This window comes from Miniopterus schreibersii (assembly GCF_964146895.1).
Source record: "Miniopterus schreibersii genome assembly, chromosome: 8".
Taxonomy (NCBI): domain Eukaryota; kingdom Metazoa; phylum Chordata; class Mammalia; order Chiroptera; family Miniopteridae; genus Miniopterus; species Miniopterus schreibersii.
Window position 1 is genome coordinate 23,271,646 of NC_138109.1, and position 13,383 is coordinate 23,285,028.

The following is a 13,383-nucleotide window of genomic DNA, read 5'->3' on the forward strand; positions in this document are numbered from 1 at the left end:
AGTACAAAGGAGGGAACAAAAATCCATAGTTCCGAAGCCAGTGATAAACACTGCAGTATTTTTTTTAACACTTCAGTATTTTGATATATTTCTTAGTAGGCTTTTGTTTATGCTTTCCTATTTACATATACTTTTTTTTCTTCGTGACAATAATGGAACCTTATATACTTAAAGTTTTATATCCTCAGTATATTGGTGAGCTTTTTCCTATCTTCCTAACATTCTTCAAAAGTATAATTTTGGGGACTGCTTAAAATTCCATCTCATAGCTTTACTATAACTTAATCATTTCACTGCTGCTGGATATTCAGGCTTTCCTTATTTACTTATTGCTCTACAGCCCTGATGAGCATAAGTCTTTGCTGGCAAGACTGCAGGTAAACAGACACGCTCCACTGCTGGTGGTGATTTATGTTGAAACAGTTTTCTTCAGGTATTAAACAATTTGAAAATGTTAATGTCCTTGACAGAAATTCAATTCTAGGAGTCTCTCCAAAGGACCCCAGACTTTTTAATTATTTCCCATGCTTTGAACTGTCTTTTCCTTAGGATCTAAACGCTCTTCCCACAGCAATGCTTATTTTTATGGCTTCTTCAAGAACAAGCGAATAGTTTTATTTGACACCCTACTAGAAGAGTATTCTGTACTAAACAAAGACACCCAGGAGGATTCTGGCATGGAACCCCGCAATGATGGAGAAGGGGACAGCGAAGAAATAAAAGCTAAAGTTAAAGTGAGTTCTTCTTTTCCTAAGAGACTTGGGTTTAGTTTTTTAAACAATTCTTGTGACAACTAGAAAATATCATCAATTTCTATGTGAGTTTTGAATTCAGGGAGACTATCAAATACAAACACCATGGCGCCTTTATAATTCTGGTATTTGGGAGAGATCATCACTATTATTACACGCTAACTACCTTGCAAGCTTTTGTAGAATGTACATGTTAAAATTGGAAGCATAAGATAGGAAAATTTTTATGATTATAAGCTATCTTTAAAACAGGGACTTTATCTATATTCCTGATATGCTTATGATCAAAGAAATCCCACAGATAGGCTAAAGAGGAGATAAACATCTAATTTTTAGCTTCATTGAGACAATTATAGGCTCTGGCAATGGGAAAGGCTTGGATTCAAATCCTGGTTCTGTCATTAAGTAGCTATGTGCCCTTGGGTACATGAGGTAATTTGGTCAGTTTTCTTTTGTTTGTTTAACAAATATTTATGAAGCATATACTCTGCTGAGATACTTTGGCACTAGGAGTACAAAATTAGAGAGGCAAACCCTTGCTCTCGAGCTTATACAGTCATAGTACAATATGGTAATTACCACACTGACCCTGTGTATACTGGGTGCAGTGAGAACACAGGAAAAGTCATTTCTTAAATCTGACCTGAGAGTCAGAGAAAGCTTCTTCTGAGTCCTTTCCTGGATGAGGCCAGCTGATGCTGATTAGCAAAGTCTAAAATATCAAGGGGAAGGGGACAATGATAAGAAATAACACAAATGTAATCAGAAGCAGCCACCAGTATTCATATGTGTGATGTGCTGTTGGCTTTGGAGTCATTTAGAGATGATTTTGGATCTGTGTAATGCTGGGCAAGTAAGTTCAGCTTTCTAAATCATTGGTTTCTTAACTAAAACATGATGCCAGCAGGGTTTCTCACCTCAGCACTGTTGACATTGGGCCAGGTAATTTTTTGTTGTGAAGATGTCTTGTGCATCATAGGATGGTTAGCAGCATACCTGGCCTTTCCCCACTAGATGCCAGCATCAGTGCCACCAGCACCCCCTTGCCACCCCAACAATTGTGACTACCAAAAATGTCTCTCAACATCCTTGGGGGTGGGGGCTTGCAGGCAGGATCACTCTGCATCGAGAGACACTGGGCTAAAGATGCCTGCCTTTTAGGGTCATAAAGAGTAAATGAAATAATATACCGTGTGGGACAAAAGTAGGTTTACAGTTATGAGTGTGCAAAACACTATTTTTGTATTATTTATTAATTATTGTATTATTTTCCATATGAACAACTGTAAGCTTCGCTGCACCCTGTATGTGAAATGCCTTGTAGTTCATTTTACATATTCTAAGTACCAGAAAATAACTATTATCATTTGAGCATCTGTTTTGACCTAAAAAGATGGTCTAGTAAAGTGCCTAGCCTGCTATCAATACATAGATGGGACAAAATTCTGTAAAGTGATTAAATAGCATTGGGGGAGGCTTAACTCCTTTGATTGCATTTATTTTTGAAGTGTGGTTATCCCACTTGTTATGATATTGGAATAAGTCACCTTGGTCTGACCAAGAGTCATAGGATTTGAAGCCAGGAAAAGATCTTAAGGTCTTCTTATAGATGGGAAAATTGGAGTCCAAGAAAGGGTAACCCAGTGACAACACCGAGGAGTCATACAAGTTCAGCAAAGCAACCTACTAAGAGGTATCCACATGCAGGATGGATTACATTATAGCCAGACCTAGACATAGATAGTTGTTCACTAATTTTAAGCAGTGTAATGAAATTACTGATCTTTAGTATCTATGAGAACAGTATTCTTTGGCTTAAATTTTTCAAAAGATTGGGTAGTCCTATTTCATTGATAAGTACAAATATTTTAGCATCTATGTATAAGCTACAAGATGAAGATACATTAGACATTGTCCTACCCTGAAGAACCTATAGTAAAGGAGACTTACATACGAACACAAATAGCCTATCCTTTAAGGCAAGTGTGGTAAATATCCTAAGTGGTTGAAATAGTGTGGCGTTAGAAATTTAAAAATTAATGCAGATTCTAATGATCAGACAGATTTCTTAAAAAAGGATACTTGAACTAGACAGAATTCGACTTGAGGGTGGGTCTTTTCACATTAAAGACATGGAATTAATAAAGCTATAGAAACCAACAACAAAAAAATCACAACACATTACACAATGGCTATTCTGAGACTAATAATTGAATGGATTCTTGTAGATGGAGATAGAAAGGTATGCCAGGACCAGTTTGAAAAATACTCTTTCCTGAAGACATTGAGTGGTTATTTCCAGTGGCCTGGAAAGTTTAGATTGACTTGAGTAGAGGCCAAAGCTTGTTTTAGAAAGACTAAAATTTGGTGGCAGCATATAGGGGAGAGCAAAGATTGGAGGCAGGAGGCTTCTAGGGGCCTGTTGCATCACGATTTCCAAGACAAGCATGAAATAATAAGAGCCTGCACTAGAGTGAGAGGTCAGAATAAGTGGAAGAGTCACAGTAAAAGATGATTTAAAGTACTTGGTGATCACTGTTATACAGAGTGAAGGAGATGGTCAAAGATGAACTCTACTCATTATTGCTTTCTGATGTATGTCCTGCTGGTGAGATGATTTTAGGTAGTATATCAATATTGTGAATTTGCATAGCTATATATTTATTAACTTATATTAGGAAAAAGAAAACCAGCTTATTATGATTTCATGAATATTGTCATTTAGGATAAGGCTAAGTTTTAAAAAGTGAATTCGTTTACAGAAAGACATTAAATAATCACATAGAGAGTACACAGATGTGGGTGAAGTTTAGTAAACAGATTTATTCAGCACCTGCTACTGACCGCCTACTATGTACAGTGCAGTGGGGGATGCAAAGATGGTTTTAAGTTTGGATGATGTAGAAAAGATGAACTGTTTCATTTTTAACACAAGTTTAAGGAAGAACACTCAAGTTACCTGGAATCCCTCCTCTTAGAGATAACTACTATGAACATTTTGAATGTTTCTATGCTGCCTATTGACATTTTAAAAGATGTCTAGGGAACGTACTCTCTGGAATTTTACCCTTTAGGAGACAAATGGAACACATAATTGGAACAACCTGTGTCAAAAGCAGTTTAAATAAAAGGAAAATTAAAGCTATATAAAAGTCGTACAGAAAAGCTGCCTTTTGTAGAAGAAAACAAGTATATTCCCCAGCAAGTGCTAGGGTTGGGTGAAAGTCTTCCTAGCTGATAAGTGTAATAGAAGTGGCACAGGCTCCACAGATGTAGGTTTGGATTTTACCCACTAACTAGCAAGATGATTTTAAGCAAGACATTTTAGTTTCTCAGCTTCCTTTCTCTCATCTCTAAAATGAAGATAATACTTTCCATCCTGCCCAGCTTGGTGTTGTGAGGATCAAATGAATCAGTGTATGAATTTTATAAAAAGGAAACTACTGTAGATAAGGAAAGATTCTGGTATTTATTTCTGTTCTTTTATATGAAATTAGTGTGGGAAGAGAAGAAAATTCAGTTCTGCCTAAGAATCTACCACAAACAAGCAAGTCTCCTTTTTCTCGAAAGTAACCCTTATTTAAGCTCTTTTCATTCCATGTCTTTGAATGTGACTCCAATGCAGTTCTGAATAGCTTCCTAAATCCAGATATCAAACCAAAGTCATGAGCCCATGCTATCTAATAGACAACTGGTTGTTTTATAAGAGTTCCTAGTTCATATTGGGAAGCAGGTAACTAGTGAAAACAGAAGGCTGTATTAATTTATATAAAATGAGGACAATGATACCTCCCTTATAGAAGTAGAAATGAAAGAACTGTATATAAAATACCTAATATTCACTGTCTGGTACGGGAGTCAATAATGACTGGAGTATCATCATCATTATTAAACAAAACAGCCATATTTTTGCTTATTACTAAAGTAATGGAAAAGTTAGAAGCCATCAATAACAAATGTTTGTGCAGTGAATATCTTTGTATGTAAATCGTCATTTGTGCCTCTTAACTTCCACCTTAGAATAGATGTCTGTTACTGGTGCATTAATTCATTGCTCCCTTTTAATGGCCGTGCCCTGAAGGTACAAGTACATATGTGTGTCTCTCAGACATTTAAAGAACTAGGTTAGTTATCTCATTCTTTTCTTTCTCTACCAAATGTACTCTCGCCTGTATTGTAATACTTAAGAGAAAAGGGTATAATCAATGCAAATAATATCTTGCAAATATCTTCAGTTGATCCCTTTTTCTCATTCATCTACTCAGTTTTGCTTTAAGTGGTCATTTTCCTTAAAAATGAGTAATTGGTGAAGGAGGGGAAATGTGATAGAATATCTAGAATCCAATAAATCTTGCTGCTTGTATTCCCATTAGGTTGCATTTTTCTAAACTGTATAAAGCAAAATCAATTCCATGCTCATTGGGGTTTTTTTTTACTTCACCCTTTTAAGTAGCTGGAGTTGATTTAAAAACCTTTAGCCTTCCCTTTTTAGGATATAGATTTTCTAATTGTTTGTGGCAGGATACTATATGTCACCAGTAGATCAAGCTTGTTTATTTTATTATTTTGTTCAGATCTTTATATAATCATTGATATTTTATTTGCTTGATGTTTCAATGATTGAGAGAGGTATGTTAAATCCTCTGTTATGATAGGTTTGTCAGGTTTTCTTTACAAATCTGACAATTTTGAATTAATGTATTCTGAGGGGATAGTGTTAGGTACATAAAACTTTAGTATTAATGTATCCTGTTAAATTGAGCCTTTATCATTCTGTTGTAACCCTCATTAATAATACTTTTTACCCTGAAGTTGACTTTGATATTAATGCAGCTATCAGCTTTCTTTTGGTTAATGCTTACTAGATATCATGTAATCATTTTACTTTTCAAAAAATTGAGATAAAATTCAGTATTTGAACTATTTTAAAGTGTACAATTCGGTAGTTTTTGGCATATTCATAATGTTGTGCAACCATCACCACTATCAACAGACTTTCAGGCTTCTACCAGGATGAGGGAGAAGCAATTGCCCTTTGATATGGAGCTGGAGAAGGAATTTGGAGCTTTAATTGATTCTCAAACATCTCTCACTCAGTTCTTATTTCAGTCACCTCCCCCTTCTCCTCCAGTTCCAGAAGTACCTGGTGCTATTAGTTCCTAAGCCCTTTGAAGACTCCAGTGTAAATGAGGCTGCTTCTCTTTTCTCCATCTGCTTTCTTGCTTGCAGAATGTTGTTGTTGTTACCTCTACTGTTTTCCCCATCCTTGTGGGTTTATATCTTTTATTTATATATATATCTTGATTATAGTTTTATTGGGGTTTTTGGAGGGAATAAAATTAGATGTGAATGTACTTCCTGCCATCTTGACTTGGAAGTCTCAGTTTTTAAAAATTTATATTTTTAAAAGGGATATATATGTCCCTTTTAAAAGAGAAGTTTATAAATTTAAAATTGATTTTAATTTGTTCTTTGATTCAGAATAAGAAACAAGGGTGCAGAAATGAGGAGGTACTTGCCGTTCTAGGCCATGAACTGGGGCACTGGAAGTTGGGACACACAGTCAAAAATATCGTTATTAGCCAGGTGAGTTTGGAGTGACAATTCTCTTTTTATGGCATGGTAGTCAGATTAGAAGTATGGCAGTTATAGAAGTCATACAGTAGAGAAGTTAAGACAGACTCTGTAGCGTGGCCATCTGGCTGCCGTCATGTCACAGCTCCCTGACTCACTACCTGTGTGACCTCAGGCAATTTCCTGAACCTGTCTGCCACCATTCCCTTACTGAATGATAATACCTCATAGGACTGATGCAGGAATTAGATGAGTTAATATATGTAAAGAGTTTGTAGTAGTAGCTGGAAAGTGGTAAGTACTATATTTATTGTTATCACCATCGTCATCACTACCTCCTGAATTACTTACCTGTAGGAGCTGTAAATTCAAAAGGAGTGAGCCTAAATAAGTTGGACATTAAAATACTTTTTTAAAAACATTTTTTTCTCATGTAAAAGTCATTATACATCCATTGAAAAGAAGTTGGGAAATGAAGTGAATATAAAGAAGAAAGTAAGAGTTCCTGAACATTCCTCCTCTGGGCTCTGAGTGAAAGAGCACTGTATCCTGTCACCTGCTAGCTGGTTGGACAGGACACTTAAATGTGGTATATGTAGCTCCCAGGACTCACGTCTGCTAAGGGAGAAGAATGGCATTTGTTCCCCATCTTCACTCCAATATGCCTTTACTAGTGTCTGGTTCAGACTTTGGATTTTTTTCTCTCTTGCATATTGTTAAAGATAGATCTGCTTTTTTCTTGGACCTTTCTAATGTCAGTGTACAGCTCCAGTGGTCCTAAAGATAATTCAAGGAAAGCCAGTTTCTTTGGAGCCTCTACATCAAGGTCAAGTGGGAGGCCTTGTGTCTGATTACAGTCTAGTGCCAACAAAGCCAGAATCCATTCTAGCCCTTTAACTTTTTACAGAAAGAAAATATCTCATTACTTTTGACCACTTTAAACCCACGATCATAGGAGGCTCCACTTAAGCCTGTCCTTAGAAAGAACTGTAGAGTTTATATGTTTGGAAAATTTTATTTTTCTTTCTAGAATAAAAATAAAATTACAAAAGTACTTAACACCATAGTTTCTGGCCTTACACTAACACCATTCTTAAGGTCACCCTGTGATGTTTTGTTCTACTTTTTAGTACTGCAGTGAAATCAGCTTAGCAATAACTTAGAAATTGTGTGTTCTTCTTTCTAGATGAATTCTTTCCTGTGTTTCTTCCTGTTTGCTGTATTAATTGGGCGAAAGGAGCTTTTTGCTGCATTTGGGTTTTTTGACAGCCAGCCCACTCTAATCGGACTGTTGATCATCTTCCAGTTTATTTTTTCACCTTACAATGAGGTAATGTACGATCTTTAAAATTATCTCACATTCGCCCTTTCCCGTTTCAAATCTAGAACTCTTAGGGTAGTGAAAAAATAAACAAAACTATAGTTTTAACAAGGAAATGAAACAAAGTCTTAGTCCCTTGATTTACTGGCCAGTATAAAAAAGTGGCAGAAAAACCTAAGCCCAAATAAACAAATGCTTGCATACGGTTAGGGGGAAAGTGGAGAATTAGACTGTCGTAGCAAGAGCCTTGATGTGGCGCATACCGCAGAGCCTTGGCAGATGGGGATTAACTGTTGAAATACCGTGTCCTAGAGCACATATTCACAAATGCTTGGGTGAAAATCCATGTGTGAGGGGATAAAACAAATAATAATTGAGTGTATTTGGCTAGATGAGGGAAGCTGTAGGAGAGCGTTCCTCTGATTGTGTTCTCTGACCACCTGCTTCAAAATAGCCTTAGCGTCCCACCGCAGACCCTCTAAATCAGAATTGGGTCCTTTATGATAAGTGAAGCTAAAGAACCAGTGCTCTGTATTGCTCAGTAGTGGGACTCCACACATATAAGATATGGATTACCAAGACTACTGACAGATATGATGATACAACATGTCATGTTTGATAAGGCTTCCAAATTAAACCAAGAAGTAACACTGGGATTTTGAGATCTCTCCATTCAGAAGAATACTTCTGGGAACAATTTGTAAGTTTAAGGTTTTAAGATAAGCTAAATGAATCCTATTTTTTCATAAAAAGGAGGAGAAGGGTAAGGTACCAGAAAAGAAAGAGGAACAGATCATATTTATATAGCATTGTCCACATAAACACAAATTTTTCAGAGAACCGAGATTATCTTTAAACTCTAAATGTTTTAATTTTATATTTTAAGTTTTATGGAAAGTATTTATAAAATGCCTTACACAGTTTGTTACTGCTTAAAGAGGTTACAGACCACCTTATAATATTGTCATTGCTGTCTTCTGTCACAGTTCAGTAATGTCTCAAGGACACTGAACTATGTATACATGACCCCAGACAGCTCTGCTTTTTCAGCAGTTATTTATTTATTTATTTATTTATTTATTTATTTATTTAACTAATTGTCTTGTCTCTTCCCTCACAGTCAGGCTGATAATCCTTGCTACTATCAATATGACTTTCCATTATGGTCACTATCTCTTCTAATGTTCTTCTTTAACCTAACATAGACTGGGAAATCAGATCATCGTACTGATTAAGTAAGAGTTACTATATATAAATTTCAGGCAGAATTCAGTTTTTAGGTTTGAACATATCTTACAAGGTATAAGGAACTCCCAGACTTTGAAACTCATATTTGCTAGTGGCAATAAGAGGTACAAACAAGAGACTTTTAGACTTTTTTGGTTGTTTTAATGCTGAAGTATTTTAAGATAAGAAATATCTTAAATATCATGTCATTCAACCTGCAATATTTCAGTATGCAAATAAACTATTTTTCCCTCAGAAATTTATATTTTCAAATGAAATCTGTCCCCTTCATAGCTGCCACCTTTGGAGACTGGATATATATTCTGGCAATGCTTCCATAGCTCAGGACATTTTAGAAAATTCCATTTTGAGATTGTCAGTAGAAGCTGTAGCATATTTTTTAGAATATTCTCAGTAAAGACTGTCATTATCCTTTAAAGGTAGATATGTGATCAAGAATATTTTTTTAGAAAGGAAAAAAAAGAGTCTGAATGTAAATGATCACGACTTCACTCTGACTCTCAGGAAGGTGGTGTGCGTGGGCTTTGGAGTCACTGAGAATTTCAGCACTACCACCTTCTAGCTGTGTGACCCCAAGCAAGTTATCAACGTCTTTGAGCTTCACCTTCCTTACCTATAAAACAGGAGCAAGAGTAATTGCCTGGTAGGATTGTTGGGGAATATATAAAGTGCCTGGCAAATAGCAGGTTCTTAAAATTTTGTATTTTTTGGTAAGTATACCATTGATTTGGATATATATCTGTTTCTGGTCTGTTTGCTTGGGTGGGAAAGGCTCAGTTTATAATAATTCCCCCTTTCTAGGTTCCCTAAGTACTAGTGATCTTTCTTGGGCCTGCTGTTTCTCATCCTGAGCCGAACTTCCTCTATAGCCTTAGCTCTTGCAGCCTGCAGTGACAGTAAAGAGGTGGGCAGTGGTTAAAGCCTTTTATTTACTTTTTCAGGTTCTTTCTTTTTGCCTAACAGTCCTGAGCCGCAGATTTGAGTTTCAAGCTGATGCATTTGCCAAGAAACTTGGGAAGGCTAAAGACTTATATTCTGCTCTAATCAAACTAAACAAAGATAACTTGGGATTCCCTGTTTCTGACTGGCTGTTTTCCATGTGGCATTACTCGCACCCTCCGCTACTAGAGAGGCTTCAAGCTCTGGAAAGTTCAAAACAAGACTGACTTGCCCAGGGTCTGTGGCTGGACACATTTCTGATTGTTTCTGTCCTGACAGCATGCTCTGGCTCTTAATGGTTTTAATTTTTCTTTTTAAAGAAAACTATTAAGTACAGAAAGCCCAGATTTAAATATATTTAATATCATTTCAAAGATTATTTTAATAATCCATTTCTTAATGAAACACTGGATGAAGTTTTAAGGCTTGTACTTTTATCTTTAACATCAAATTTGCCATCAACTTGTAAAAAAGTTTTTTAATGGATTTTTAGAGAGAGAGAGAGAGAGAGAGAGAGAGAGAAACCAACCCTGATTTGTTGTTCCACTTATTTACACATTCATTGGTTGATTCTTTTGATTCTTGTATGTACCCTGACCAGGGATCAACCCCACCACCTTAGTGTATCTGGACAGCGCTCTAACCAGCTGAGCTACCCCCAGCCAGGGCCATCAACTTGTAAATTTTTTGAGCTATACAAGGTGTTTGGGGCATATGTTTAAAAGAGAACACACCACCTCCAAGTCCTGTCTGTAATACAGAAACAGTGGCGCCAAACCGTTTTCATGCTGTTATGATTTAATCTGGCCAATCAGTGTTTTAAATAAGGAAGAGAGATAATAATTTGTAAGGCTGATGTTATTTAAATGAAAGTAGTTAGAAATATGCCCTATTCTACCAAATTTCTCTGTTTCCTCTCTTGCTACACATTGATCAGGAATTTCCAATAGTGCTTTGAAATTACAAATTATGTGTAGGATGTTTCAAATCATTGGGTTGTGTTTTTGTTTTTAAGAAAGTCTCAGTCTTTATCTTTACTTCCACCTGGTGAGTATGATCTGATCCATTAGGGGTAAACTAGTATTTTTCAAAGCATTCAGCTTTTTCCTCATTCATACTCTTTTATTCAATAGATGGTATATCCATTCACTTAGCAGAAATTGCCATATTGAACAGGTTTTGCTATTTTTAAAGTGGTGGAATGTGGAAAGAAGAAGAAATGATATTTTAAGAGACATGAGGGTGAAAATGCTGGCGATTCTCTTACTATAGGAAAAAATATAGTTTTCTATCTCTTTCGAGGACAGAAGAGTTTTGGTTTTTATTTTTGTAATTTTTATTAGTAAGTTGTAAGTGCTATTTAATTGGGCCTGGTTCCATTTTTGAAAATTACACCTCTTGATATGCAGATCATTTTTCTTTTTAAAACAGATGTCACAAAATACTTCTTTTTCAGTTTAAAAAGCTTCATGTTTGACTGCTTCAAATCTCTATCCACTTCCTGTATGAGAACTTTGTGCCTAACTCGCAGTGGTAATGCTTACCTTACGGGCATTTATTCCAAAGTGGGATCAACTGTGTACCCTTGATATCCGGCCAGAAAGTCTTTTGCTCAGCTCATAATTGGGTGATGTCTTCACATGGAAACATAATAAAAATAAAAATCTAGTTTAGTACTGCATTATTTATTTCCCTAAGGCTAAAGAGGAGCAGTCCTGTGATTTTACCTAGCATCCTTTATTGTGGATCCATGCTGTGTTAACTGCCTTTTCTCCCTTCTGTGCCTTTAAATGCAAATTTCAGTTCTGCACAAGTGAGACATTAAAAATTGCCATTGCAGATTGGTGTACTTTGTCTTTGATTTGACAAACTTTGTGTGTTACCTAGGTGTATGTTTATTACCTAGAGGAACAGTTGCTGGGACACGAAGAATAGTGGGTAGAAACAGCCCTGATGCTGAGTGATGTCGCCACCATCACTGTGCCTCACTCACATGGGCCTCTTTGGAGTCTTCCTCCTGCTCCACTCCAGAGCTTTACTGTTTTTTGCAGATGTTTTCTCAGAACCTTCATTCAGAACCCTTCCTTCTGTGCTTTCGTAACCTCAAGTTATCTTGGGCCTGTCTGGTCTGCTCCAGCTGCCTCTTTGGTCTTCCTTACATGTAGCAGCAGTAATTAGGTTTTTAATGTGTAATTGTATTTACCTGTTCACCTACAATTTAGGGATGGCCAGAGGATACTGGTAGCTCCGAGGTATTACCCAATTAGGGGAAGGAGTGGAGAAGCCAACCAAAGAGGGAAGGAGGTGGTACTTTGCACCCCTCGGTGGATATGCAGGGAGCAGAATGAAGTACAGCGAGGCCTCAGGTAAAATAGCATGGCCTCAGCAGGGTTCATCTCTGAATTTAAGGTGGAGTCTCTATACATATTACCTTTATCTGTCTTGGTCCTTTGCTGACATCTGAGAGCTGCTAGTAAATTCTACCTCTGTCTAGGACAGGAGCAGAATCCCTGGGATTAAATTAGTGATTTTAGTACCAGTGATGGTCCCATCTTGCCCTTTACCTTTACATTCTCATTGTCACCCCTGGTCCTTTATGTAGTATTCCCCTCCCTGAGGAAGCCTCCTTCCACTTGGCATTTTCATCAATCCTTCGGATTCTTTCGTACGTGTGTACTTTATGTAGCTCTGACGGTTTTGAGTGTTCTCTCATCAATAGCAGAATGCTAAGTACCACTTGAGAGCCTTAAGTTCTGTCCTAGGTGCTATACAAAGAAAATCACAGAGAACTTGTGTCCAAAAACTTCTGATTCAAGACCAGTGGTGTGTGTAACTTGTATGTCAGGCTAAGTACAGTTTGGTGGGAAGGCAGAAATGACCCATAGTGGAAGGGTGTCACCCTGTTCAGACAAGACTGTCCGAGGCGGTTGCCAGGGAGGAGGATTTCCTAAACAAGTTGTGTTCTAAAAACCTGTGAAGGCAGGACTGCCCTCACCCAGTGAGCGGAATGAAGCTAGCATCTCAGATAACAGATGCCTTCGGGTCAGAGCTCCCCTGTGGCTCTGGAGGAGGTTATACAGGGTGGGTATAACTTCAGGGTAAGATCCAGGGCTCTAGAATCCAACATGCCACGTACTAGTAAGACTTCGGTCAAGAAATTTGACTGAGCCTTCATTTCTCCACCTGTTATTTAGTCAACAAATATCGAGCCCCCACTCTGTACCAAGCTCTGTTCTAGGTGCTGGGAATACATTAATAAATGAACAACAGAAAAATCCCCCCTCATGGAGTTAACATGCTAGTGTGGGGACAATCAAAATATATTAAATAGATATTAAGTGGTGATACATGTCTTGGAGGAAAACAAGGGCCTGAGGTGTTTGTTTGTGATTAGGGGTGAGGTGGGAATTGAATTTTAAATTGGGTGGTCATAAAAAGGCATCGCTGAAGGTGATGCTCGAAGAAAGAGCTGAGAAGTGAGTGGGTGACCTAAGCAGATATTTAGGGAAGAGCATTCTAGGAAGAGGGAACAGCAGGTGTAAAGACCTT

General features: G+C 37.3%; 1 protein-coding gene across 1 annotated transcript in view; it reads left to right on the top strand.

Moving 5' to 3' along the window:
* ZMPSTE24 (zinc metallopeptidase STE24) overlaps positions 1-11,674 on the top strand; it is a 28,972-nt gene extending 17,298 nt beyond the window's left edge. The window contains exons 7-10 of the mRNA XM_081144756.1: positions 550-734; positions 6,234-6,338; positions 7,513-7,656; positions 9,837-11,674. Coding sequence (XP_081000882.1) covers positions 550-734; positions 6,234-6,338; positions 7,513-7,656; positions 9,837-10,061 — 659 coding nt within the window. The 3' untranslated portion in view covers positions 10,062-11,674. The remainder of the gene's footprint in view (positions 1-549; positions 735-6,233; positions 6,339-7,512; positions 7,657-9,836) is intronic.
* The last annotated feature ends 1,709 nt before the right edge of the window (positions 11,675-13,383 follow it).